Source organism: Dendrobates tinctorius, unplaced genomic scaffold (assembly GCF_039654945.1).
Source record: "Dendrobates tinctorius isolate UK_male_01 unplaced genomic scaffold, ASM3965494v1 ptg000056l, whole genome shotgun sequence".
Classification (NCBI taxonomy): Eukaryota; Metazoa; Chordata; class Amphibia; order Anura; family Dendrobatidae; genus Dendrobates; species Dendrobates tinctorius.
In genome coordinates, this window is record NW_027361724.1 from 16,137,501 (window position 1) to 16,165,073 (window position 27,573).

Sequence of the window (27,573 nt, forward strand, 5' to 3'; positions counted from 1 at the left end):
CCTTTGGTTGAAGGCGTGGAATGCAGACCAGACTTCTAAGAAGTCAATCGCCAACCTGGCCTTACAGGGTTCTAGGCTCTTTGGGTCCTGGTTGGACCAGATAATTTCGGATGCTACCGTGGTGAAAAGCACCTCCCTGCCCAAGTCCAGGCCAAAAAATCCCTTCAACAGAAAAGGACCACTGCTTTTTCGTTCCTTCTGACCTTTCTCTTCAGGAACCTCCTCCCAGCAGGACCGTTCTCCCGCTCCAGGGGAAATAAAGAAACCATCCTTTAAACCAGCTCCTCTCTGGAGGCCAAAGATCTGCTCCAGACCTGAAAAAAGGCTGCTTACTCCGCCCGATCTTGGACCTCAAGCAGTTGAATCCCAAGTTCGGATCCGCCACTTCAGGATGGAGTCCTTGCGCTCGATGATCACCTCCATGGAACCAGGGAATTTTTTTGCTCTGTAGACATTCAGGATGCTTATCTTCACGTTCCTTTTTGTGTGCAGCATCAGAGATTCCTTCGGTCAGTTCCGTCATTTCACGACCCTTCCTTTCAGCCTAGGGTCTGCCCTCAGGGTCTTCACGAAGGTCATGGCCATCCTTAGTTCCAAGGGGATTCTCATACTCCCTTACCTGGACGATCTACTGATCAAAGGGCCATCCCGCCGAGACTACGATGAGAGCCACCAGGTCACTCTGGACACGCTGGTCTGTCTTGGCTGGATTGTCAAGAGAAAAATCCTCCCTGATCCCAACCCAGCGCCTGGTGTTCCTGGGCAAGGAGTTTTAACACGACCTGGGCTTGTGTCTTCTTCCAATGGGAAAGTTTTCATTTCTCTGCCAGGGTATCGGATCCCTAAAGTGTCCAGTCCCCCTCCCCCTTCGATCCTGCATGAGAGTCCTTTGGAAAATGATTGCCTCCTTGCAAGCCGTGCCTTTCGCCCAGTTCCACACTCGCCCTGTTCAGCTGGCCCTCCTGTCTGCCTGGGAAAAGAAAACTGTCTCCCTAGACCGACCTGTCCTTCTGCCTCTCAAGGTGAGGCAATCCCTGACCTCTGGACGCTTTCCTTTCTCGGTCGCCTTATTGGGGGACACAGAGACCATGGGTGTATGCTGCTGCCACTAGGAGGCTGACACTATGCACAAAAAAAGTTAGCTCCTCCTCCGCAGTGTACACCCCACCGACCGGCAGGGAATTCCCCAGTTTAGCTTAGTGTCAGTAGGAGGTGGACACGGGTCTTTCATTAGACCCTTATCTACCTCAGTGTGCGTCGTTCCTTTTCAGGTTTCCGGAGGGATACAGTGTGAAGAGTCACAACTGTACTCCCACAAAGAGACTATGAGTACGGCGTGTACTGCCACCCCGTATCCTCATAGCTCTCCGTGCGGACCAGAAGCTCGGCGCAGATGCGGGCCAGCGACGGATGGTCCTTGCCAAACGCCTCCCACCCACTCGCCCACCAGAGCCTGTCGGTCGGAAGAGGCGCAGACACGGGAAAGATTAACAGACAGCGTTGGATAAAGAAGGTACCTTTATTGGAGCAGAGGCGCGGCGCACGGAGAAAACCACCGCAAGGATACATTGGAGCGGCACCAAGGCAGCGCTGCAGGATGCGGCCCGCGCCTTCGACGGTCGCCGCATTTCACCTAGGCCCTGACTGCGGTGCGGGCCTTGTCTCCCCCCCCGCCTGTATTCATCGGGGGATTAGTCTTCCGGCGCGGTTCTGGCGGCATCTTCGTTGTGTGTGGCCGCTGCAGCGTTGCGGCACTTCCGCCCCGCCCATTGCTGACAGGCGGCCGCCGTCTCTAATTTAGTCCCCGGCTTCATTTTAGGCCTTCGCGCCCGTCGCGGCCACGCCCCCTGCCCACTCATAGGCCGACTGCGCTCCCGCCCGTTCCTAGGCCCTCCCACCGCCTCTCTTGGCCTGTGGCTGGGTAAGGGGTCGGTTTCCTTTAGTTCAGTTGGCTAACTCCGCCCTTCTTCTTGGCCCTCCTGAACCGCGTTTTTTCATCCACCTCAGGCTGCCGCCATCTTTGCAGCCTGTCAGCCGGAGACGATAGACAGATGTCAGCTATCCCCTGCTGGGGTCCTGCAATTCTCACAAGCCTGGTACAGCGCTTTGGGGGACACCGGACCGTGAGTAGTTCTGCAACTGCAGACTGACACCCTCCTCTGCCTTTCTGTTCCCCAACCTTCCGGCTTTTCTTCAGGGTCCTTCTGTTCCATCTTTATGTCTAACTCTAAGTCTGAGCGTAGCCGGCTGCCGGCCCCCACGGGCACTCTAGTCCAGTTCGTCGCATGCCCCTCTTGCAATCGCAGACTTCCCTGACCCCGTTCAGGAGCCATCTATTGTGCCACGTGAAAGCGAATTCCCCATCCCTGGCTGGGCCTCGTCTCTTTCACAATCTGTGGCAGACCTCACCAGAGTGTCTCAGTCCCTAGTGGCCGTTCTTGATAGGTTGCCCCTGGACACTTCTGCAGGGTCCAGCAGGTCGCAAGACATTCCATCTGAGCCAGCCAGCAGAAGCCGCCAAAGACCCAGGCAGGATCTCCGGCCGGAATCCTCTCCTGGCCTCACATCCCCACATAGTCCTTCCCAGCAGTCGCCCTCCTGTGCCTCCTCACCCGAGTCAGGTGAAGCGTTTTTAGAGCTGGATTCGGACCAGGACGCGGACATGAAGGTTACAGTACAGAACCTCATTGCTGCGATTCACCACACCTTCGAAATCTCAGACTCCCCTGCGAAATCCTCAGATCAGGAGGTTTCGTTCAGACGGGCAGAAACACCTTCCAGGGTCTTCGCCTCCCACTCTTGAGTTTGGCAAGACCCTTACCAGGGAAAGAGAAAATCCGACCAGGCGCTTTCAAAGAGGGAAGCGACTCGGCGTGCTCTATCCGTTTGCCAAAGAGCTCACCGATAACTGGTCTGCTTCCCCTCGGTAGACGCACCCGTGTCCAGACTTTCTAACAACACGGTCCTCCCGATTTCAGGTGTGACGTCGTTACAAGATTCTAATGATAGAATTATAGAATCTTTAGCAAAGTCAGCATTTGAAGTGGCTGCAGCGGTGCTAAGCCCAGCCTTCACTTCACTTGGGTAGCGAAGGCCATAGCCACTTGGGCAGAGGATCTCCGCAAGGGCATCCTAGATAAGGCCCAACCAGGGCATTTGGCTGATCAGGCCAACCAGATCTCCCATGCAGGGGATTATCTACTCTCTGCCTCCTTGGATGCCGCGTCCTGCGCAGTTCAGGTGTCAAGCAACATGGTGGCAGTCCGACGTACAATTTGGCTCAAAGCTTGGCAGGCGGATTTCTCTTCAAGAAAGTCCCTTTCCAATCTGCCTTTTCAGGGAGCGCGGCTCTTCGGATCCCAGCTGGACCAGATTATTAAGGACGCCACTGGGGGCACGAGTTCCCTCCTCCCTCAGTCCAAGCCTCGCAGACCTCCGCTAAGACGTCAGTCTCGGCCCTTTCGGTCTTTCCGCCGCTTCAATACGGCAGAGAACTTCTCTAACCAACAGAGACCCCAGGCATGCCAGGATAGGAAGAAGGTGCCTTTCAGACCCACTCCTTCCTGGCGATCTCACTCCTCCCAGGTCAGATCCTCCAGGTCCAGATCTGGTCGGTCCACATCAGCATGTCTATCAACGGACCCCGGGGGTCCTTCCCAATTAGGAGGTCGACTCCTTTTCTTCAGAGACGTCTGGCTTGCCTCAGTAAAGGACACTTGGGTCAGGGAAGTTGTATCATCAGGATACAAGATAGACTTAGTTTCTTGTCCCCGGGATCGTTTTTTCGAGTCCCGACCTCCAAAGGATCCTGCCTTAGTTCTGGGGTTCTTTGCGTCCATCGCTTTTCTCCTCCATTCCGGAGTGATTGTGCCCGTTCCCGAATCAGAACGTTTCACAGGATTTTATTCAAACCTGTTTGTGGTACCGAAAGAAGGCGGGACAGTTCGCCCATCTTGGGCCTCAAGTTATTCAACTAGAGAGTCCGACTGCGTCACTTCCGAATGGAGTCTCTTCGGTCGGTAATCGCTTCCATGGAGATGCAGGAGTTCATGTGTTCAATAGACTTCAAGATGCCTATCTACATCTTCCCATATTCTCCGGGCATCAGAAGTTCCTGCGTTGTGCGATTCGCCAGGAACAATACCAGTTCGTTGCACTGCCGTTCGGTCTCGCCACCGTACCCAGAGTATTTACAAAGATCATGGCGGCGTTGATGGCCTTGTTGAGAATCAGAGGTCTCCTTCTCTTTCCGTACCTCGACGACATTCTGATCAAAGCTCCATCCTTTCATCAAGCTCGCCAAAGTCTTACCATCGTCCTCGACACCCTGTCCAATTTCGGGTGGCTCGTCTACAGGAAGAAGCCCTGTCTTGTCCCGACACAACGTCTTGTGTTTCTGGGTCTATTGTTCGACACTCGGCGATCGAGGGTTTTTCTCCCACAAGAAAAAATTGGCTCTCTGCAGCGGGATGTACGATTGTTGCAGATCATACGACTTCCATCTCTCCGAACAACCATGAAAGTCCTGGGAAAGATGGTGGCGGCAATAAAGGCGGTTCCCTTTGCCCAATTTCACTCCAGACCTCTCCAACATGCCATCCTGTCTCGGGGGAACAGGTCTGTCCTTTCCCTGGATCACCCATTTTGACTTTCATACCGGGTCAAGCGGTCACTCAACTGGTGGTTGACGTCACCTCTCATCCTCTTGGGTCGGTCTTTTCTTCCCATTCACTGGCAGATTGTAAAAACGGATGCCAGCCTCCTCGGCTGGGGTGCAGTGTTCCGCAATCACACTGTTCAGGGTCGATGGTCGACTCAGGAATCAGCTCTGTCGATCAACGTCCTAGAGATACGAGCGATCCATCTGGCTCCCGTCCACTGGGAGAGGCTCCTCAGGGGCCTGCCTGTCCGGATTCAGACAGACAATGCCACAGTGGTGTTATGTCAACCGCCAAGGAGGGACATGAAGTGTCTCAGCCCTGGCAGAAGTGTCCAAGATTATTCATTGGGCAGAGATTTCCGTTCCGACAATTTCCGCGGTACACATTCCCGGTGTAGACAACTGGGCCGCCGATTTTCTCAGCCGCGAGGGTCTCACGGTGGGAGATTGGTCCCTACATCCGGAGGTGTTTCATCTGCTTTGTCGTCAATGGGGAACCCCGGATGTAGACCTGCTGGCGTCTCGCCTCAACAGGAAAGTCCCACAGTTTGGTTCCAGGTCTCGAGACCCTCTGGCAGTGGGCGCCGACGCTCTGGCCGTTCCTTGGTCACAGTTTGAACTCCCTATCTGTTCCCTCCCCTGCCTCTTCTTCCCAAGCTGTTGTAGATCAAAGCAGAAGGAATTCCAGTCATTTTCATCGCAGAATTGGCCCAGAAGGTCTTGGTTCGCGGACATTGTCAACCTTCTCGCGGATGCCCCCTGGAAGCTTCCAGACAGGGCAGATCTGCTGTCTCAAGGCACGATTTGCCACCCCAATCCTCGGCCGCTCACTTTAATGGCGTGGCTGTTGAGACCAAGGTTTTGAAACGGGCAGGATTCTCCGATCAAGTAATTCATACCATGCTCCGAGCCAGAAAGCCATCATCTTCCAAAGTTTATTACTATACTTGGAAGACCGATTTCACTTGGTGTAAGGCCAATGTCATCGCGCCCATGTGTTTTTCGCTCCCTTCTGTTCTGGCGTTTCTTCAGGCAGGGCTGGATGCTGGGCTTGCCCCCAGTTCTTTGAAGGGTCAAGTTTCGGCGCTGTTCATTTTATTTCAGAAGACGGCCTCCCGCCCTCAAGTCAAAATCTTTCTTCAGGGCATGGCTCACACGGCTCCTCCGTACCGAGCGCCCGTGGATCCATGGGATCTTAATCTGGTTCTTGAGGTTCTGCAAGGTCCTCCTTTTGAACCTCTCAGGGATTTTTCCCCTTCTCTCCTTTCTTGGAAGGTAGCTTTTCTGGTGGCCATTACTTCCATCCGGCGCCTGTCGGAATTGGCGGCTTTCTTGCCGCTCTCCTTATTTGGTACTTCACCAGGATGAGGTACTTCTGCGGCTTCCGCCCTCTTTCCTTCCGAAGGTGGTGTCCTCTTTTCACCTCAATGAGGATATTATTCTGCCGTCCTTCTGTCCGAGTCCAACTCATCCTCGGGAGCGGTCCTTGAACAAGCTGGATCTGGTCAGGGCGATGAGAGTCTATCTGGCTAGGATGACTTGCGAAAGACAGTCTTTTCATCATTCCAGATGGGTCGCGGAAAGGTCGCCCAGCTTCAAAGGCCACTATTGCTTGCTGGATCAGATCAGCAATTTTGGAGGCCTACCGGGTTAAGCATTGAGTGGCTCCTCCAGGGATCACAGCGCACTCTACCCGGGCAGTGGGTGCCTCCTAGGCGGTACGCCACAGAGCTTCCGCGCTGCAGCTTTGCAAAGCTGCAACCTTGTCTTCGGTTCACATGTTTGTGAAATTCTACTAAGTCCACACCTACGCTTTGGCGGATGCCAGCCTAGGTAGAAGGATTCTGCAGGCTGCGGTGGTGAGTCCGCTGGCCTGATGGAAGTTTGTTTTCCCACCCCAGGGACTGCTTTGGGACGTCCCATGGTCTCTGTGTCCCCCAATAAGGCGACAGAGAAAACAGGATTTTTGGGTTGCTTACCGTAAAATCTGTTTCTCGGAGCCTTCATTGGGGGACACAGCACCCTCCCATATTCTACAACTCCTGTTCTTGCTTTGGTTGATTGGTTACAGTTGAGTTTTGTTCTGTTTTCAATCTATTCTGTTACTTCTCCTACTGCTTTCTCACTAACTGAGGAATTCCCTGCCGGTCGGTGGGGTGTACGCTGCGGAGGAGGAGCTAACTTTTTTTGTGCATAGTGTCAGCCTCCTAGTGGCAGCAGCATACACCCATGGTCTCTGTGTCCCCCAATGAAGGCTACGAGAAACAGATTTTACGGTAAGCAACCCAAAAATCCTGTTTTCCTTTCCTTTCCTCTTCAGTGGCAGGTCATCACCACCGATGCCTGTCTCCTCGGTTGGGGAGCGGTTTTCCTCCAGCACACAGCGCAGGGTCGCTGGAACGCTCTGGAAGCCCATCTTCCCATCAATCTTCTGGAGATCAGGGCAATTTTCCTTGCCCTTCTCTGCTGGCAGTCCCTCCTAGCAGGCAAGCCAGTCTGCATTCAGTCGGACAACGCCACGGCTGTGGCTTACATAAATCGCCAAGATAGAACTCGCAGCAAACAGGTCATGGCAGAGGTGACAAAAATTCTGTGATGGGCGGAATGTCGCGTCCCTGCCATATCAGCCATTCACATTCCCGGGATAGAAAATTGGGCAGCTGATTTTCTGAGTCGTCAGAGCCTCAGGCGAGTGGTCTCTCAATCCTGTAGTCTTCAACCAAATATGTCAGAAATGGGGCACTCTGGACGTCGACCTCATGACAGCTCAAATGAACCACAAGGTTCCTATCTTCGTAGCCAGGTCCCGGTATCCGCTGGCCATTGGCTGCAATGCCCTAGTAATCCCATGGTCCCAGTTTCAGCTGCCTTATCTTTTTCCACCTCTCTCCCTGATTCCGAGGGTCATGAAAAAGATCAAGAAGGAAGGGATTCCCGTAATCCTGATAGTCTTGACCAGTCTGGAGCTATATTGGTACGCGGAGCCAGTAAACATGCTTTCGGACATTCCCTGGAGGCTTCCAGACCGTCCAGATCTTCTCTCGCAAGGCCCCCTCTTCCACCAGAGTTCTTAGTGTTTGAGTTACATTACGCATTTATCACAGGTATTGGAAGGCCTTCTTCTGGTGGTGCGAGGAGAACAACTTGTTTCCAGTGTCTTTTTCCCTTCCTCCTATCCTGGGCTTTCTTCAAGCTGGTCTCGACTCAGGTCTATCCCTCAGTACCCTCAAAGGTCAGGTTTCCACTCTATCCTTTTCCTGAGGGATCTGGCTTCCCTTTCTCATGTGAAGACTTTTCTTCAAGGTGTCTCCTATCAGGCACCACCTTACACCATCCTCCGATAGATCCATGGGATCTTAATCTCGATCCCGGCGCTCTCCAACGTGCGCCCTTTGAACCCATTCAGGACATTTCTTTTTCTTTCCTGTTGTGGAAGCTGGCCTTCCTAATCGCCATTATGTCTATTAGGAGGGTTTCCGAGTTAACAGCATTATCTTGTCGTTCTCAGTTCCTGATTCTACATCAGGACAAGGTAGTTCTCAGACCCTTTCCTTCCTCTCTTTCAAAGGCGGTGTCTTTTCACATTAATGAGGAAATTGTTCTTCCTTCTTTATGTCCTTCCCCGGTTCATCCCCTGCAGAAGTCCATCCACAAGCTGGATTTGGTCAGAGCCATTTGAGTCTCTTTCTGGGACTGCTTCCTTTCGTCAGTACGATTCCCTGTTTGTCATCTCTGAAGGTCGTCGAAAGGGGCTCCCATCTTCTGAGTCCACTATCGCTCGTTGGATTCATTTGGCGATACTGGAGGCTTACTGCGTTCAGGACAAACGAGGGCTCACTCCACCTGGGCCGTGTGGGCTTCCTGGGCTGATCGTCACCAGGCTTCGGCCTTACAAATTTGCAAGGCCGCGACCTGGTCGTCCTTGCACACCTTTGCGAGGTTTTGCAGGGTTCATACCAGTGTCTCGTCTGATGCAGGCTTGGGTAGAAAGGTGCTGCAGGCGGCTGTTGTGCACCGTCCGACCTAAATTCATTTTCTTGGCATTCTTTCTGTTCCCACTCTTGGGACTGCTTTTGGACGTCCCATGGTTACCTGTGTCCCCCAATGAAGCGATAAAAGAGGGATTTTTGGTGCTCACCGTAAAATCTTTCTTGGAGCCTTCGTTTGGGGACACGGCACCCTCCCTAATTGTGTTTGTACCACTTTTTGGGCCTACATGCCTTATTGTTGTGTTGTACATATGTTGAGTTCTCGTTGCTTTTCCTACTGCTTTTACATCAACTGACGTGCTTGGTGCCTGTTGGTGGGTGTATATTGCTGGGGAGGAGCTATTTTTTTCCTTTTTGCCTAGTGTCGGCCTCCTAGCGACAGCAGCATACACCTATGGTTACTTGGGGCCCCCAATGAAGGCTCCAAGAAACATTTTACGGTGAATACCAAAAATCCCCTTTTTTTCTTTTTTCTTTTTTTTTTTTTTTCTTTTCACTAAAAAGCTGCAAAAATTGATGGCACCATTTTTTTTATTTTTTTTTTATTTTTTTTTGCACTTACTGCTTTCCATGGGTGAAAAAAAAAAAACACTGAATTGACATGCAGCGGTTTTCAAATTCAGTCAGAAAAGAAATAAAATCGTGGAAATTTCTGAGATCTCCTAGCTTTTGCTGGTACTGTAAAAAAGCAGCTTTCAGTTTGCATGCAAAAACGTAATGTGTAGGTAGGCAAGCTGGAATCATGACGCTCTCACAGACTTTGGCCTCATTCAGCAGCATTTTAGAGTATGTTGAACACCACAGATCCTGGTGGGTTTAAGATGCTGTTTGGTTTTGTTTTTGAGGATGTGTGCCCACGATGCGATTTTTAAGCGTTTTTGCCGCGATTTTCGGCGCGAAAACGTTTAAAAATCTTGTACATGACGCACCCCATGCATTCCTATGGCATTCCGCACATGCTGTGCTAATGCTGCGCTTTTTTTCTGCGGCGGAATCGCATTGCGGAAAAATCGCAGCATGATCATTCTTTTGTGCACCGATAGGAATGCATGAGTATCGCTTACTTCCCGCATGTGGCTATGTCCACCATGCGGGAAGTTAAGCGTCTCATGTGCGGTTGGTATCAACGGTGTGGAGGAGAGGAGACTGTCATCCAGGCCCTGGGTACCATACCCCTGTAAAAAAAAAAAGAATAAAAAAAAAAAAATCGGGGTATATTTACCTTCCGATGTCCCGCGCTGCATTCCCGGGCCTCAGCTTTCCCAGTAATGCCTTGCGGCAACGTCCTGTGATGACGTAGTCTCGCGTGACTCTAGCGGTCTCGCGAGATCGCTATAGTAACGCGAGACCAACGTCATCACAGGTCTCGCAAGGCATTACTGGGAACGCTGAGGCCCGGGATGGCAGCGCGGGACGTCGGAAGGTAAATATACACCGATTTATTTTTATTTTATTTTTTTTTTTTATTATTTTTAACATTTTATCTTTTACTATTGAGGCTGCATAGGCGGCCTCAATAGTAAAAATCTGGTCACACTTGTCAAACACTATGTTTGACGAGTGTGACCAACCTGTCAATCCCTTTCCAAGCGATGCTTCAAATCGCTTGGAAAATGCTTGAGAAAATCGCGGCAGAATTGCGGTGAAATCGCGTGGGAAAAAAACGCGCGATTTCTGGGAAGGAGTCCGGTTTTCATTGTGCGTTTTAAAACGCTACGTGGGCCCATAGCCCTTAAGGCCTGAGGTCTGACCGGAAAATGTGGCTGCCATAAGGCTGTGTGCCCACGTAAGCGTTTTTTAAGCATTTTTGAAGCGTTTGTCTCGGTTAAAATGCATAACAGCATCCCATTCATTTTAAATGAATTCCACACTTTCTGTGCACATTGATGCGTTTTTTTCCGCTCAAAAAACGCTTAGCGGTCAAAAACGCAGCATGCTCATTAATTTTGCGGAAAAGTCCGCGTTTTTGCTATTTTCAGAAAACGCGTGGAAAAAAAAAGCATCAAAAACGCACATTTTTTTGGGAAGGTGTCCGGTTTTGAAGCAGAAATATTCTGCATACGTGGGCACATAGCCTAAAGGAAGCAGGTCTCAGAAAAAAAAAAAAGTACTAATGGCATGTAATTTACAGGAAGAAGATGACGTTTTATTCTCCCTGCAGCTTCATGCTTCCAGTCATTGGGGAGGTGTAGAAAACGGTTACAGTCAACACTCCCTATACAGTGTGGGTGCTGTAATCGCTGCCCAGCACATTAACAGCTTGCTCCACAAAATGGGTGCCAGACATGCTGTCCGGTATTTTGCAGATTACTGATCGGGATTGCAAGATTGTGTGTAAACCCTCCCTCATGTCTGTGCCTGGCATGTCGGCCTTTAGAGATGAATGGCGCCAGTGTAACCGCTGTGCTACTGTTTCAGAGACCAAGATATTGTAGTTTAGCGGACGCTTGATGTTCTATGGTAACAATCGTTCTGTGTTCATAGAAGTACGATCAGTCTAAATCAGTTTGCTTGTAGCCAATTGGCGGTTGTTCAATAGGTGCGGATGGTCAGACTAAATGGGCCCTTATGGTTTTCATCTACTGTTCCTGAGTTTCTACTGTAAGCAGATGTGATAATGTGTAGAGAAATCTGTCTAGAAGATTCTCAGCGGTTACGTTACAATAGGTTAGTTCAAATAAGCCATATTTCAGTAAACTGAGCACATTGGGAAAGGTGGAGAGATTCAAGCGCTGGTAGATGAGAAGTCAAAGTATTTATCAATAATCTTAAAGGGAACCTTTCGTCATGAAACTAGACCCTTAGCTTAAAGGCATGTTAGCAATTGCCTTAATGCTTATTAAATGCATTTATTTATTTGCTATGCTTACTTAAATAGTGGCATCATATTCCACAGCCATTCCATTGTCATCGCTGTCCCCATTGAGGCTCACAATCTAAACTACCTATTAGTATGTTTTTGGTGTGTGGGAGGAAACCCACACAAACATGGGGAAAACCTCCTTACAGATGTTGTCCTTGATGGGATTTGAACCCAGGACCCCTGCTCTGCCATGCAACAGTGCTACTAACCACTGAGCCAATGCATACCTTTCTTGCAGTATTTAGTTTGAAAATTGTTTAGAAATGCATCTCTACAGTAAAGTTTTAATTGCAAGTGCACTTGCCGGACACTGCGCTTCCAGCTCTCATGCCTGCATCCTTATTGTCCCCATCACTGGTTCCTTTGACTGCCAAAATTCTTCACAGGCGCCAGATCACTTCCCGTAGTTGCCTTATCAAAGGGGGTGGCGTTCGTGTAAGTTGCGAGAGCCGGCCTATCAGTCTGTGCATGCATCAAACCCTCTGAGATGATTCTCAACAGTGATTCTGCACAGGAGCCAAATTATTGACCAAGGTTGTCTCGAGAGGGGGGGGGGGGGGGACATGCAGAGGTCTCATGTTTTGCCCCCTCTGAGACGAACCTGGGAAATAATATGGTGCGGAGAATCACTGACTGAGGTCTTCTCATCGGGGGTGGGGGCATTGCATTTGAAGATCATTAGGCCGGCTCCTGAAATGTTGTAAAGAGCTTACCGTGCATGCGTCTCCCCATCTGAGACAACCCTGGGAAATGATTCAGGGTCTGCCCCGAAACTCAGATTTACTACATATAACTGGAAATAAAAGATGCCTCTGAAGCTTGAGTCATTCAGATATATTTATGGATGCTGAAAAAATGAGGCTTGAGGGTGAAAAAAAAAGTTTGTTATATATTGTCTTCCTTTTCTTTCCCTTTTGCCAGGTGGTGTATTAGGAGGCTGGGATAAAGTAAATAAGTATTTTTGTGATGTATTGGACTGTGACACATCTTGCTACATATCCCAGTATGTTTTCATGACCTATTGCCAAATGTGCTTGCATGTAACCTCTATCCTACATACCCCCTTGATATAAAAATGTCTGAGACTTTGTACAGTTCTGTCTTTTGGCCACAAATTAGGGTTGCTGCATATTTATTTTTTTTTCCAGTCATTTATTTTTTTACAAAAAATTACTCTTTATCATGTGTGACTTTAATGAAAAATTGTATGAAGTGCTGAGTGACATTCACAATGGGCCAGTTGTCTGCTTATGGTAAATACAACATATGGGTATGACTTTATTTTATGACTTTGCTTTTGGTTGTAGTGGTAAAAAAAAAAATTAGAGAGCTAGAGAGATATTATTTTTTTTCTGTATATAGTGCCAGTGAACAGAATGGATGTTTTGCAACAGCTGGTTGGTACGACGCTAAACTCCCCTCCCACGCGAGACCTGCCATTTGTCCTATACCACAGTCCTAATGCAAATGTTGGTACAGCATCCCTGAAGTCATCTCAATGGACACCAAAGTGGTTAGTAAAAATGCTTTATTAATTGACTTTGTTTCTAAGAATTTGTGATGGCCAAGATATTTTTTATGTTCTTCTATACAGGACAGGTCAGTCTCCATCTTACACCCATGAAAGATCTCGCCATTCCTCTCAAGATCCCGAGCACTCGATTACCGAGTATATCCAACATCTGGAGATGGTCCAGCGAAGACTTGGAGGAGTGCAGAATGGTAAGTTTAGTGAAATTAAAGCCTTCGCACTGGGGGCTGTTGGGACAGAGAAACTTCATATTCCAAAGTTCTTGTGTAAGGGTAGATTACAGCCTAGCCACCGCTGCCAGAACCTCCCATCATAAGCCAGTACTATGTCTACTACCTATGCCGAAGTGAAGCAAAAACTTGTAATATTTTTGGTTGTGAAATGAAGGAAACCTGTGATCAGTTTAACCCCTTCCTGACATGAGACGTACTATCCCGTCCACGGTACCCGGGCCCGTATGACCGGGGACGGGATAGTACGTCTACCGCGATCAGCGGCGCCCACGTGGTGAGCGCCGCTGATCGCGGCCGGGTGTCAGCTGATTATCACAGCTGACACCCGGCACAATGTGTCAGGGGCGGTCACGGACCGCCCCCGACACGTTAACCCCTTGCACACCACGATCAAACATGATCGCGGTGTACCGGGGGTTAAAGGGAAGCATCGGCAGGGAGGGGGCTCCCTCCGCGCTTCCCTGAGCCCCCCACGGCAGCGCAATGTGCAGCGCTGCTGCGGGGGGCTCCTTTCCTCCAGGCCCCCGAATCCAAGATGGCGACGGGGGCCTTCGGGGGCCTGGGGAAGCTGGCTTCCTCAGTGCCTGCAAAGCGCAGGCATGAGGAAGCCTTGTGCACTGCCTGTGACAGATTGCTGATCTGTCACAGTGATCTGTGATGTGACAGATCAGCGATCTGTCACAGGACAGTGATGTCCCACCTGGGACTATGTAATAAAGTAAAAAAAAAATTAAAAAAAAGTGTAAAAATAAATTTAAAAAAATCGCCAAATAAATTAGTAAAAAAAAAAAAAAATATTCCCCAATAAATTCATTTGTTGAAAATAATAAAAAAAACAATAAAAGTACACATATTAGGTATCGCCGCGTCCGTAACGACCTGCCCTATAAAACTGTCCCAATAGTTAACCCCTTTAGCGAACCCCTTAAAAAAACAAAAATAAAAAACGAAGCAAAAAATAATGATTTATTATCATACCGCCAAACAAAAAGTGCAATAACGCGCGATCAAAAAGACGCATATAAATATCCATGGTACCGCTGAAAACGTCATCTTGTCCCGCAAAAAACAAGCCGCCATACAGCATCATCAGTGAAAAAATAAAAAGTTATAACTCGCAGAATAAAGCGATGCAAAAATAATTATTTTTTATATAAAATAGTTTTCATTGCATAAAACCGACAAAAACATAAAAAAAAGACCTAAATGAGGTATCGCTGTAACCGTACTGACCCGAAGAATAAAACCGCTTTATCAATTTTACCGCACGCGGAACGGTGTAAACGCACCCCCCCCAAAAGAAATTCATGAAACGCTGGTTTTTGTTCATTCTGCGTCACAAAAATCGGAATAAAAAGCGATCAAAAAATTTCACGTGCCCGAAAATGGTACCAATAAAAACGTCAACTCGTCCCGCAAAAAATAAGACCTCACATGACTCGGTGGGTCAAAATACGGAAAAATTATAGCTCTCAATATGTGGTGATGCAAAAACTATTTTTACAATAAAAAGCGTCTTTTAGCGTGCGACAGCCGCCAAACATAAAAACCGCCATAAATAGTAAATCAAACCCCCCATTATCACCCCCTTAGTTAGGGAAAAATAATAAAATAAAAAAAATGTATTTATTTCCATTTTTCCATTAGGGTTAGGGCTAGGGTTAGGGCTAGGGGTGTGTTGGGGTAGGGTTAGGGCTAGGGCTAGGGCTAGGGTTAGGGCTAGGGTTAGGGCTAGGGTTAGGGCTAGGGTTAGGGCTAGGGTTAGGGCTAGGGTTAGGGCTAGGGTTAGGGCTAGGGTTAGGGCTAGGGTTAGGGCTAGGGTTAGGGCTAGGGTTAGGGCTGAGATTAGGGTTAGGGGCGTGTTGGGGTTCGGGTTGGAGTTAGAATTGGGGGTTTCCACTGTTTGGGCACATCAGGGGCTCTCCAAATGCAACATGGCGTCTGATCTCAATTCCAGCCAATTCTGAGTTGAAAAAGTCAAATGGTGCTCCTTCCCTTCCAAGCTCTGCTATGCGCCCAAACAGTGTTTTACCCCCACATGTAGGGTATCAGCCTACTCAGGACAAATTGCAAAACAATTTTTGGGGTCCAATTTCTCCTGTTACCCTTAGGAAAATAAAAAATTGGGGGCAAAAATATCATTTTTGTGGAAAAAAATGATTTTTTTATTTTCACGTCCGAGCGTTATAAACTTCTGTGAAGCACTTGGGGGTTCAAAGTGCTCACCACACATCTAGAAAAGTTCCGTGGGGGGTCTAGTGTCCAAAATGGGGTCACTTGTGGGGAGTTTCAATAGTTTAGGTACATCAGGGGCTCTCCAAACGCACATGACACCCGCAGACCATTCCATCAAAGTCTGCATTCCAAAACGTCACTGCTTCCCTTCCGAGCCCCGACGTGTGTCCATACAGTAGTTTTCTCCCACATATGGGAAATCAACGTACTCAGGACAAATTGGACAACAACTTTTGGGGTCCAATTTCTCCTGGTACCCTTGGGAAAATAAAAGATGGATTTTTGGTTCTTACCGTAAAATCTCTTTCTTGGAGCCTTCATTGGGGGACACAGATTACCATGGGTGTATGCTGCTGCTGCTAGGAGGCTGACACTATGCAAAACAAGAAAATTAGCTCCTCCCGGCAGTATACACCCACCGACAGGCACCAAGCACCTCAGTTGGTGAGAAAGCAGTAGGAGAAGCAACGAGAAAACGCTAAACATATGTACTAACCCAACAAGGGTTTCAAAGACCCAACACGGTACAACTTAAACAGGGCGGGTGCTGTGTCCCCCAATGAAGGCTCCAAGAAAGAGATTTTACGGTAAGAACCAAAAATCCATCTTTCTTTATCGCCTTATTGGGGGACACAGATTACCATGGGACGTTCCAAAGCAGTCCCAAGGGCGGGAACAGCAATAAGGAACAAAAGAATAGGAAAGGCTTAGGTCGGCCGGTGTGCCACCACCGTCTGCAGTACCTTCCTACCAACAACTGCATCAGACGAGGCCTGGGTATGAACCCTGTAGAACCTCACAAAGGTGTGCAAGGACGACCAGGTCGCGGCCTTGCAAAATTTGTAAAGCTGAAGCCTGGTGACGAACGGCCCACGAAGCCGCCACAGCCCGGGTGGAGTGAGCTCTCACTCCCGGAGGGGGCCGTTTTTCCTGAAGTCGGTAAGCTTTCAGAATGGTAGAACGAATCCAGCGAGCGATCGTGGATTCGGAAGCCCTTTCCGGCGACCTTCAGAGATGACCAGCAAAGAATCGGACTGACGAAAAGAAGAGGTCCTGGCGAGATAGACACGCAAGGCTCTAACTACGTCCAGTTTGTGGAGAGACTTCTCAAGAGGGTGAGAAGGAGCAGGACACAAAGATGGGAGAACGATATCCTCATTGATGTGGAAAGAGGACACCACCTTCGGAAGAAGTGAAGGAACGAAATGACAAGGCCGCCAACTCAGAAACTCTTCTGATGGATGTAATGGCAATCAAGAAGGATACCTTCCATGAGAGAAGGGATAAAGGAATGTCCTGGATAGGCTCGAACGGCGCCTTTTGAAGAGCACTAAGGACAAGATTCAGATCCCACGGGTCTATCGGCGAATGATGAGGGAGAGCCACATGGGCGACCCCTTGGAGAAAAGTCTTAACCTGCGACAAGGAAGCGAGCTCTCTTTGGAAGACGATAGATAGAGCGGAGACCTGGCCCTTGAGGGTACTGATACAGACCCGCCTCTAAACCAGACTGGAGAAACCCAAGTATGGAAGAAATAGAAAAGGACATTGGAAAGATATCGTCACACCAACAGAAAAAAACCTTCCAGTAACTATGGTAAATGCGGGAAGAGGCCGGTTTTCTGGCTCTCATCATAGTCTGAATCACCTGGTCAGACAAACCTGATTCTCTCAGAATTGCGGCCTCAATGGCCATGCCGTTAAACTCAGACTGAGAATTCTCGTGGTAAAGGGGGCCTTGCAAGAGAAGATCCGGACGGTCTGGAAGCCTCCAGGGAACGTCCGCGAGCATGTTCACCAGCTCCGCGTACCAAGGATGTCTCGGCCAGTCTGGCGCCACTAGAATAACTGGTACGCCTTCCGATCTTATCTTTCTGACCACTTGTGGGATCAAGGCAAGAGGCGGAAAAAGATAAGGCAGTCGGAACTGGGACCACGGAATTACTAGGGCGTCGCAAGTGACGGTTAGAGGGTCCCTGGACCTGGCTACGAAGTGCGGAACTTTGTGGTTCATCCGAGATGCCATGAGATCGATATCCGGTGAGCCCCAGCGCTGGCATATCTGATCGAAGACTGTGGGATGAAGAGCCCATTCGCCTGATGCTAGACCTTGATGACTCAAAGTTGGCTGCCCAATTTTCCACCCCTGGAATGTGAACGGCTGAGATTGCCGGAACGTAACATTCCGCCCAGCGCAGTATCTTGGCCACTTCTGACATTACTTGCTTGCTGCGAGTGCCCCCCTGGTGGTTTATGTACGCCACAGCCGTGGCGTTGTCCGACAATGCGGACTGGCTTGCCGACGAGGAGAGGCTGCCAGCGAAGAAGGGCCAGGAAGATTGCTTTGATCTCCAGAAGATTGATAGGCAGAAGAGACTCCTGTGGATTCCAGCGGCCTTGAGCCGTCTTCTGATGGAACACCGCTCCCCAGCCTAGAAGGCTGGCATCGGTGGTGATGACTTGCCACTGAAGCGGAAGGAAAGACCTCTCTTGTAGAACTGACACTGGCAATGCCCACCAAGTCAGGGATTGCCTCACTCTGAGAGGGAGGAGAATGGGACGGTCCAAGGACAGCGTGGACTTGTCCCAGGCTGAAAGAAGGCATAGCTGGAGGGGATAAAGATGAAATTGTGCAAAGGGCACTGCTTCCATGGAAGCTGCCATCTTCCCCAGAACCTTCATGCAGGACCGAAGGGGGATGGGCGCTGGCCGTTTGAGGATTTTGATTCCCTTGGAAAGAGCCGTAAATTTTTCCCTCGGAAGAAACACCCGGCCCAGGTTCGTGTCGAATTCCATGCCCAGAAAAGTCAGACGCTGCGTGGGTATCAGAATGGACTTCTCCTTGTTGACTAGCCATCCGAGACGGCAGAGTGTGTCCAGGGTTATCTGAAGACTCTGAAGGCAGTCTTGGCGGGACGAGCCCTTGATCAAGAGATCATCCAGATAAGGGATGATGAGGATCCCCCTGGAGCGAAGGATGGCCATGACTGTTGCCATCACCTTCGTGAAAACACGGGGAGCGGAGGCTAGGCCAAAGGGGAGAGCCGTGAACTGGTAGTGATTTTCCTGAATCGCAAACCGAAGATATTTCTGATGTTGCAAACAAACAGGTATGTGAAGACAGGCATCCCATATGTCCACCGAGCAGAGGAATTCTCCGGGTTCCATTGAGGCTCTCACCGACCGAAGGGACTCCATTTTGAAATGAAGAATCTTCACGTGGCGATTGAGCAATTTGAGGTCCAGAATTGGGCGAAGGGAGCCGTCTTTCTTCGGGACTACGAAGAGATTTGAGTAGAACCCTGAAACCCGTTCGTTTGGGGGGACGGGAACAATCACTCCGGCGGAAAGATGGGAGGAAATGGCCTGAAGAAACCCTGGAATCAGGGACCGCTGTCTCGGGGGTCGAGACAGGAAAAACAGTCTGTTTGGGGGGAAGCAAATTCGATCTTGTAACCGGATGCGACGATTTTTCTGACCCCAGTGTCGTCGACAGCGGACAGCCAAGCATCGACGAAAAGGGAAAGTCTGCCTCCCACCCTGGAAAAACTTCCAGGTGGGGGTGACCCGTCACTTGGAGGAAAACCTGCCGTAACTGGCGCCTGAAGACCTCTAGATCTCCAGCGGGGAGCGGGTTTGTAAGAAGGTTTTTTTTTTTTTTTTTTGCTGCTCCCGCTCCCTAGTGGTGGAAGAGCGATCTTGCTGAGCAGATCTTTCCGTGGAAGAGAAGGGACGAAAAGACCTGAACGGCCGAAAACCCTTTCTGTTAAAAAAGCATTTTGGTCGAGACTGGGGGAGAGAAGTGCTTTTACCACCAGTGGCATCGGAGATTATCTGATCCAGCTTGGCTTCCAAGAGCCTAGAGCCATGGAATGGCAGATTAGTAAGCGACTTTTTTGAAGTAGTATCCTCATTCCACGACTTTAGCCAAAGGACTCGGCGTATAGCGACTACGTTGCTGTTAGCCATAGCTACGCACCCGGCCGCGTCCAAGGAGGCGGCCAAAAGGTATTTACCCGCATGGTTATTCTGATCTGCCAGATCTGCTAACTTGTCTTGAGAATCTCTCGCTAAGATGCCCTTGCGAAGAATTTTAGCCCAAGCGGAAATGACTTTCACCACCCAGGCGGATGCGAAAATAGGACAGAGGGAGGCGCTGGATGCCTCAAAGATTGACTTAGCCAGAGATTTAATCTGCCTGTCAGTAGGATCTTTAAGCGATGCCCCATCTGGAAGGGATAGAACCGTTTTTGAGGCTATCCGTGACACTGGGGGATCCACCTCGTGAGTCTTGGTCCACTTTGTGAGCAGGTCCGCATCAAAGGGATACAGCACGTCTAAATACCTGCGGCCTGAGTAACGTTGCTCAGGGCGCTCCCAGTGTTTGGACAAGGTAGACTCGAACTCTTTGTGATTGGGAAAAGTTCGAGATGGGGGCCTTGCTCGTTTAAAGAGCACAGAGCCTTCCTGAGGGGGCGCTTTATCTTGCTTAATTTTAAGGGTTTGGGAGATAGCCGAAATGAGACTATCGACCATGTCCCGTGTTTTAGATGCGATGTCGGCGTCTGAACTAGACCCCGATTGGGAGTCATCGCCTAGAACTCCTGCCCGATCTTTCCCTCTGAAGGTCGCGGTCAGGTGCGGACGACTCACCTTGAGAGGCGGTTGGTGCGCAGGTGGCTGTAGCTAGCTGAGGCAATCGTTCTAAGACGTGGATCAGAGACTGAGAAACTTTAGTCAAGTCAGACATTACCACGGCCCACTCTGGGGGAGGTGGAGTATCCTCATCCCGGGACTCGGTGTGCTCCTGAGAGGCAGACATAATGGAAGGTCTGCAGGACGGACAGAAGGGGGATGACTGACCTGAAGCCCACGTCTTATTACAGCGCGCACAAGCGTAGTGGGTAGCTGTGGGCCTGAAGCTGAGACCCCTTGAAGGGTTGGGCATAAGTAACCTGCGCTGAATGGCCAGACGAGTTAGGGAGAAAAAATGTGGAGAGGAGCTATTTTGAGCCGCAGAGCCTACCGAGATTCAGGCGAGCAGAGAAAGCCGAAGTGTCCCCCACGCAACACAGGAAGAGAAAAGATGACCAGGAACTACTGTATAGAGGAAGCGGCGGGCGGAGCTTAGTAGCTGAGCCGCGATTGGATAAGGGCAGCGAGGAGGGCGCGGGGAGAAAGGGGCTGGCTAGGCAAAAGGGAAAGGAGCCCTGTGATAGGATAGGAAAGGCGCGCAGGAAAGCGCGCTCAGAAGGAGGAGAAAGTGCGCTGAAAGCAGCTGAAACGAAAGTGAAAGTGAAACTGATGCCACCGCAGCCCGATGCCTGATAACTACTCGGGACAATAAAAACGCCGATATTAAGGTACAATGCCCGCAGATTCCCTTGAAATCCCTGCCCAGGCTGTGAATTGTTCTGTGCCCCCTGAATATAGATAGGAAGGCGCATGGCTGATGAGAGCGGTGCGCGGCAGGCAGGGGAGAGAGGCGGGAGATTCAAACAGGGAAGCCTGTAGATGTTACTGCCGATGGTTCTCTGGTAACACTGCGGGGCTGGAGGGATCGTACAGGCACTTACCTGACGTCCCTGAAGAGGATGATCACAGGGGCCCACGAGTATAAGGCAAGCCGCTGGGAAATGTCCTCTGTACCCGCATCCTGCAGAAGACGGCGTTAACCTCTTGTTGGATGAGGAGGATGCACTACTTGCGATCGCCGTCTTCCTCTCAGCCCTGTCCCGAGAGAGGGGTGAGGAGGGGGATTTGGCAAGGACCAGCCACCTGTCCACAACCCATAGCACCAGAAGGTGATAGGGAAAAAGTCCTGCCAGCGGTACTGAGAGTTGCGATGTGGGGTACGCCACACTGCTCGCTCAGCCGCCTGATATGGGAAAGCAGGGTGAAACTTACACCCTGTTTCCAGACTTGAATCTGAAAGACAAAAGACAAAGAATTAAAAACGTTCTACTAGAAAACCTAAGGGAAAAAAGTTAACTGCGGATCTGGGGAGATCCCGGTCCGCCTCCTACAGACACTAAGCACAAACTGAGGTGCTTGGTGCCTGTCGGTGGGTGTATACTGCCGGGAGGAGCTAATTTTCTTGTTTTGCATAGTGTCAGCCTCCTAGCAGCAGCAGCATACACCCATGGTAATCTGTGTCCCCCAATAAGGCGATAAAGAAAAAATGGTGACTAAAAGATCATGTTTGTGGAAAAAATACGAATTTTTTATTTTCACGCCCGGGCATTGTAAACTTCTGTGAAGCACTGGGGGGGTCAAAGTGCTCACCACACATCTAGATAAGTTCCTTGGGGGGTCTAGTTTACAAAATGGTGTCATTTGTGGGGGGTTTCCACTGTTTAGGTACATTAGGGGCTCTCCAAAGGCAACATGACACCCGCAGACCATTCCATCAAAGTCTGCATTCCAAAACGTCACTACTTCCCTTCCGAGCCCCGACGTGTGCCCATACAGTAGTTTTCTCCCACATATGGGGTATCAGCATACTCAGGACAAATTGGACAACAACTTTTGGGGTCCAATTTCTCCTGGTACCCTTGGGAAAATAAAAAAATGGTGACTAAAAGATCATGTTTGTGGAAAAAATACGAATTTTTTATTTTCACGCCCGGGCGTTGTAAACTTCTGTGAAGCACTGGGGGGGTCAAAGTGCTCACCACACATCTAGATAAGTTCCTTGGGGGGTCTAGTTTACAAAATGGTGTCATTTGTGGGGGGTTTCCACTGTTTAGGTACATCAGGGGTTTTCCAAACGCGACATGGTGTCCAATCTCAATTCCAGCCAAAAACGTCAAATGGCGCTGCTTCCCTTCCGAGCTCTGCCATGCGCCCAAATAGTGGTTTACCCCCACATGTGGGGTATCAGCGTACTCAGGACAAATTGCACAATAACTTTTAGGGTCCTGTTACCCTTGGGAAAATAAAAATTGGGGTGAAAAGATCATTTTTGTGGAAAAAATATGATTTTTTAATTGTACCGCTGTACGTTATAAACTTCTGTAAAGCCCTTGTGGGTTCAAAGTTCTCACCACATATCTAGATAAGTTCCTTGGGGGGTCTAGTTTCCAAAATGGGGTCACTTGTAGGGGGTTTCCACTGTTTAGGTACATCAGGGACTCTCCAAACGTGACATGGCGTCCAATCTGAATTCCAGCCAATTTTGCATTGAAAAAGTCAAACTGCGCTCCTTCCATTCTGAGCTCTGCCATGCGCCAAAACAGTCGTTCCCCCCCACATATCAGGTATCTGCGTACTCAGGACAAATTGCACAATAACTTTTGCAGTTCAATTTCTCCTGTTACCCTTGGTAAAATAAAAAAAATTGAACCTGAAGTATTTTTTTTATGAAAAAAAGTTAGATGTTCATTTTTTTTTAAATATTCAAAAAATTTCATGTGACGCACCTAAAGGGTTAATAAACTTCTTGAATGTGGTTTTGAGCACCTTAAGGGGTGCAGTTTTTAGAATGGTGTCACTTTTGGGTATTTTCTATCATATAGACCCCTCAAAGTGGCTTCAAATGTGATGTGGTCCTAAAAATAAAATGGTGTTGTAAAAATGAGAAATCGCTGGTCAACTTTTAACCCTTATAACTTCCTAACAAAAAAAAATTTTGGTTCCAAAATTGTGCTGATGTAAAGTAATCATGTGGGAAATGTTAGTTATCAAGTTTTTTGTGTGCCGTATCTCTGTGATTTAAGGGCATAAAAATTCAAAGTTGGAAAATTGCGAAATTTTCAAAATTTTCGCCAAATTTCCGTTTTTCTCACAAATAAACGCAAGTTATTTGAATGAAATTTTACCACTAACATGAAGTACAATATGTCACGAGAAAACAATGTCAGAATCACCGGGATCCATGGAAGCGTTCGAGAGTTATGACCTCATAAAGGTACAGTGGTCAGAATTGTAAAAATTGGCCCGGTCATGAACGTGCAAACCACCCTTGGGGGTGAAGGGGTTAAGGACTCCCTCACTATAGTGAACGGTTTTTGGTCATCGCTATGGAGTAAAAACCAGTTTGGTGTTCCTCCTTCAGCTTCTCTCCTGATATGGCGTTGATAGGGGTCAGCTTTAAAGGGATCTTAAGAACTCGGGGGGGAACTGGGGGGTTTGAGTTGTAAATTGACGATCTGTTTGCATGCTCTGACATCTTAATTGTAGTGTAATATTGGCCAACCCAAAATCCTGGCAGCAGTTTTAAAGTTGTATACGACCACTTTTTTGCATGTAAGAAAGCAAAAAAAACACAGCCTGAAATTTATTAAAATATTACTCGTTAATGAGCTCATAATCTAAGGAGAACAGATGGTATACAGGAAAGGCGAAACAAACCTGGTATATGGGTAGATCCATTTCAAGTGAGGATAGAATCTTTTAGGGTGGCAAGGATTGACTAATAAAGGTATGTGCAAAGAGGTAACAGGTCCAAGCTTTCGGCAGCTTCCTAGTGGGTTTTTTGCCAGCCTTAGAGTGGTGCTTTGAATGTAGTCATCCCCCTCCTTTCTTATATTTTCCTTTACACTTTGCGGACACCGCTCCGGTCCCACAGCGCCATCTTGCACCCGTAACTTCTGACTAGCCTGGAAGTCAAAAGTTTCATCACAAGAGCCAGAACGAGGTTCATAGGTTTGTACTGAAAAGTGACTTCTGCTCCGCTCCAGGAAACACTGGAGCTGCCGACAGGTTACTTCTCGCCATAGACTGACGAGAGTGATGCTGGAAATGGATGAAGGTGACAGCAGGTGAGTATGAGACAGGGGGCAGGGGAATTACATTTAAAGCACCACTCCAGCATTGTAATTAAAAAAAAAAAAAAACTGCTGGAGTGGTGCTTTACAAAAACAAAAATGCCTATTATAAAGCCACCAAAAAAGTTGCCAAAAATATTCCAAAGACGATCCTTTAGGAGAAACGTCTAAAATGTGTATTTGCACATAATTCTACAGATACAAATCTTAAATATAATGGCTCTATATAAAGGAGTTTAAAAAAAAAATGTTCACAATGTAGATTATACAAAAAAAATCCGTTACTGGGTCCCCATTCCCATTCATTACAGCGTCAATGCCACTTTCTGGGGTGAAAAACAAAGGCGCATGCCATGTGTGCTAATCCTTTATTCCGAGGTGCCACCCATATAAGTTCTGGTGCTCAGTGGTAGGAATTCTTCCTGCCATATGTAAATGATAAACCTTGTCACTTCTCTTTGCACAAGGATTGTTATCTCAACAGAATGCAGTTCACTGATGTTTTGAACATATTCAATAATAAGGGAAAAACGAATACAGGAAAGAATAAAAATATGGAACGCTTCACGAATTTGCATGTCATCCTTGCGCAGGTGCCATACCCAATTTTAATATGTTCTGTTGAAACAACGCAAATTTGTGAAAGCATTTGAATATTTAAAAGAAAAAAATATGCGTTTCCTTTGTTGAACATATTCTAAAGATCAGTGAATTTTTCCCATTTGGATAATAAACTAAATCGAAGTGCAACAAGAAGTGCCGTGGCAAATCGTTTATTAAAACCATATGTTTGCAATAGTTTGCAACTTTCAGCCCTGCTCATGCCACTTTTTGGAAATGTGGTTGAAGCTTCGTGGAAAGGGTCAAGGCCTCTCACTACCCTACTCTTACTCACTTGCCGCCTACTATCGTGACTGCGCCCTTCTGTCTCCGGCAGTTTGTGACCTGCCAGATCGCTCCAGTGTGTTGGAGCGAGGAGGAGATCACAGCTCAATGCATGTCTACAAGAACCTTGTTCTGGCTCCCATAGGCTTGTATTGAGGGTTTGTGACGCAACTTCTGACATCTGGCCAGTTAGAAATTGCGGTCGCAAGATGGCGCCGCAGGACAGGGGTGGATTGAAGACGCTGGAGGGCGAGTATAAAACCGGGGGGGGGGGTGGGGGCCGGGAACTTACAATAGAAGCACCACCCCAGCACTGAACCCCACCCACTAGAATGGTGCATTAAGCAAAGGCAGATTATCATGTTGACAAAAAGATGAGGGGCGTTCCAGCTGATAAAATGTCTTGCTTTATTGAAAAAATTAAAATATTACAGCGGCTTACTCCTCAAGAGTGGATGGATGTGCTGAGAGGCACTAGAATACCAGCTACGCGTTTCGACCCTACATGAGTCTTTATCACAGCTGCAAATTACTAACATAATGCAAACCTTATACTTCATGCTAACCAATGAGAACTGCAGTGTAGATCACATGAGCAAGCCAAAGGTCTTATGAGCATTACTGCAATGCCTATGAGACCAATGACGCGATCACCTTCTATCACATGTTCTAATAGAAAGGTCCTGTGTGCAAAATTCCACATTCTCTAGGTTTGCATAATGATACCACATAAAAACAAATTGATTAACATATATACAAATATTTAAAATATAGCAATAACCATCAATAATGATACATGATCTCTGTTCTCTTGTTTAACCCATTTGGATATCTAGACCCCAGACAGAATACTCAAAAAGCCTCTCTTGTAAGAAGACGTCTTTTTCCATCCCCACCACGCTTTGAATTTTTAACCCATTCAATTCCTACAACTGACATCGCCTCCAAATCCCCATTATGCTGCATTAGAAAATGTTTGGACATCGTAGAAATGTTGCGTGTATTGCTACTATTATTCTCTACATCCCTAATGTGCTCCAGGATGCGAGTTTTTAGTTTCCTTGTTGTACAGCCTACATAGGATAAATTGCATATTTTACAGTGTATCCTATAGACCACATTTTCTGTATTACAGTTAATAAATTGTTTGATGTAATTCCTCTGAATCTTACCTGAGTCATCGAATGTTTTTGTTTTTGTGCATATCTGCACATTTTGTATTTATTAGAGCCGCATTTATAGAAACCAACGGTTTTTAGTCAATTTTCCGAAGATGCTACAGATGTAAAGAAACTAGGGGATACAATATCACCAAAAGTGGGAGCTCGTCTAGCAACATTAGTACCAGCATCTAATATTTTTGCTAATGTTTCATCCTCATAGAGGATTGGTAGGCATTTAAAAAAGATGCTCTTTATTTTGTCAAATTGCAGACTATATTCAAGACTGACAAATATTTTTTTATTTGCGCATTTGATGCGCTGTCCAAAAAATTGAAAAAAAAAAAAGGCTATGCAAATTGGATGTTAGAGCTAGAAAGAGCTAAAATCAGGGCAGACAATAGGGATAGAAAACATTTATTGGAACCAAAAACTAATGTGAATCTTAAAAAAAGGAAAGACGTGAATAAAAAAATATTTCTCATTCTTGAATATAGTCTGCAATTTGACAAAATAAAGAGCATCTTTTTTAAATGCCTACCAATCCTCTGAGGATGAAACATTAGCAAAAATATTAGATGCTGGTACTAATGTTGCTAGACAAGCTCCCACTATTGGAGATATGGTATCCCCTAGTTTCTTTACATCTGTAGCATCTTTGGATAATTGGCTAAAAACCGTTGGTTTCTATAAATGCGGCTCTAATAAATGTAAAATGTGCAGATATGCACAAAAAACAAAAACATTCTATGACTTGGGCAATGTCCAGAGGTATAACATCAAACAATTTATTAATTGCAATACAGAAAATGTGGTCTATAAGATACACTGTAAAATATGCAATTTATCCTATGTAGGCTGTACAACAAGGAAACTAAAAACTTGCATCCTGGAGCACATTAGGGATGTAGAGAATAATAGTAGCAATACACGCAATATTTCTATGGTGTCCAAACATTTTCTAATGCAGCATAATGGGGATTTGGAGGCGATGTCAGTTGTAGGAATTGAATGGGTTAAAAATTCAAAGCGTGGTGGGGATGGAAAAAGACGCCTTCTTACAAGAGAGGCTTTTTGGGTATTCTGTCTGGGGTCTAGATATCCAAATGGGTTAAACAAAAGAACAGAGATCATGTATCATTATTGATGGTTATTGCTATATTTTAAGTATTTGTATATATGTTAATTTGTTTTTATGTGGTATTATTTTGCAAACCTAGAGAATGTGGAGTTTTGTACACAGGACCTT

The 27,573-nt window shown here is 47.7% G+C and overlaps 1 protein-coding gene across 3 annotated transcripts in view; it reads left to right on the forward strand.

The window, feature by feature from the left end:
* Positions 1-27,573, forward strand: part of PCNT (pericentrin) — a 238,201-nt gene that overhangs the window by 204,082 nt on the left and 6,546 nt on the right. For all 3 annotated transcript variants that reach the window (XM_073577532.1, XM_073577533.1, XM_073577534.1), the window contains 2 exons: positions 12,875-13,025; positions 13,107-13,234. In XM_073577532.1, the coding sequence (XP_073433633.1) occupies positions 12,875-13,025; positions 13,107-13,234 (279 nt within the window). The remainder of the gene's footprint in view (positions 1-12,874; positions 13,026-13,106; positions 13,235-27,573) is intronic.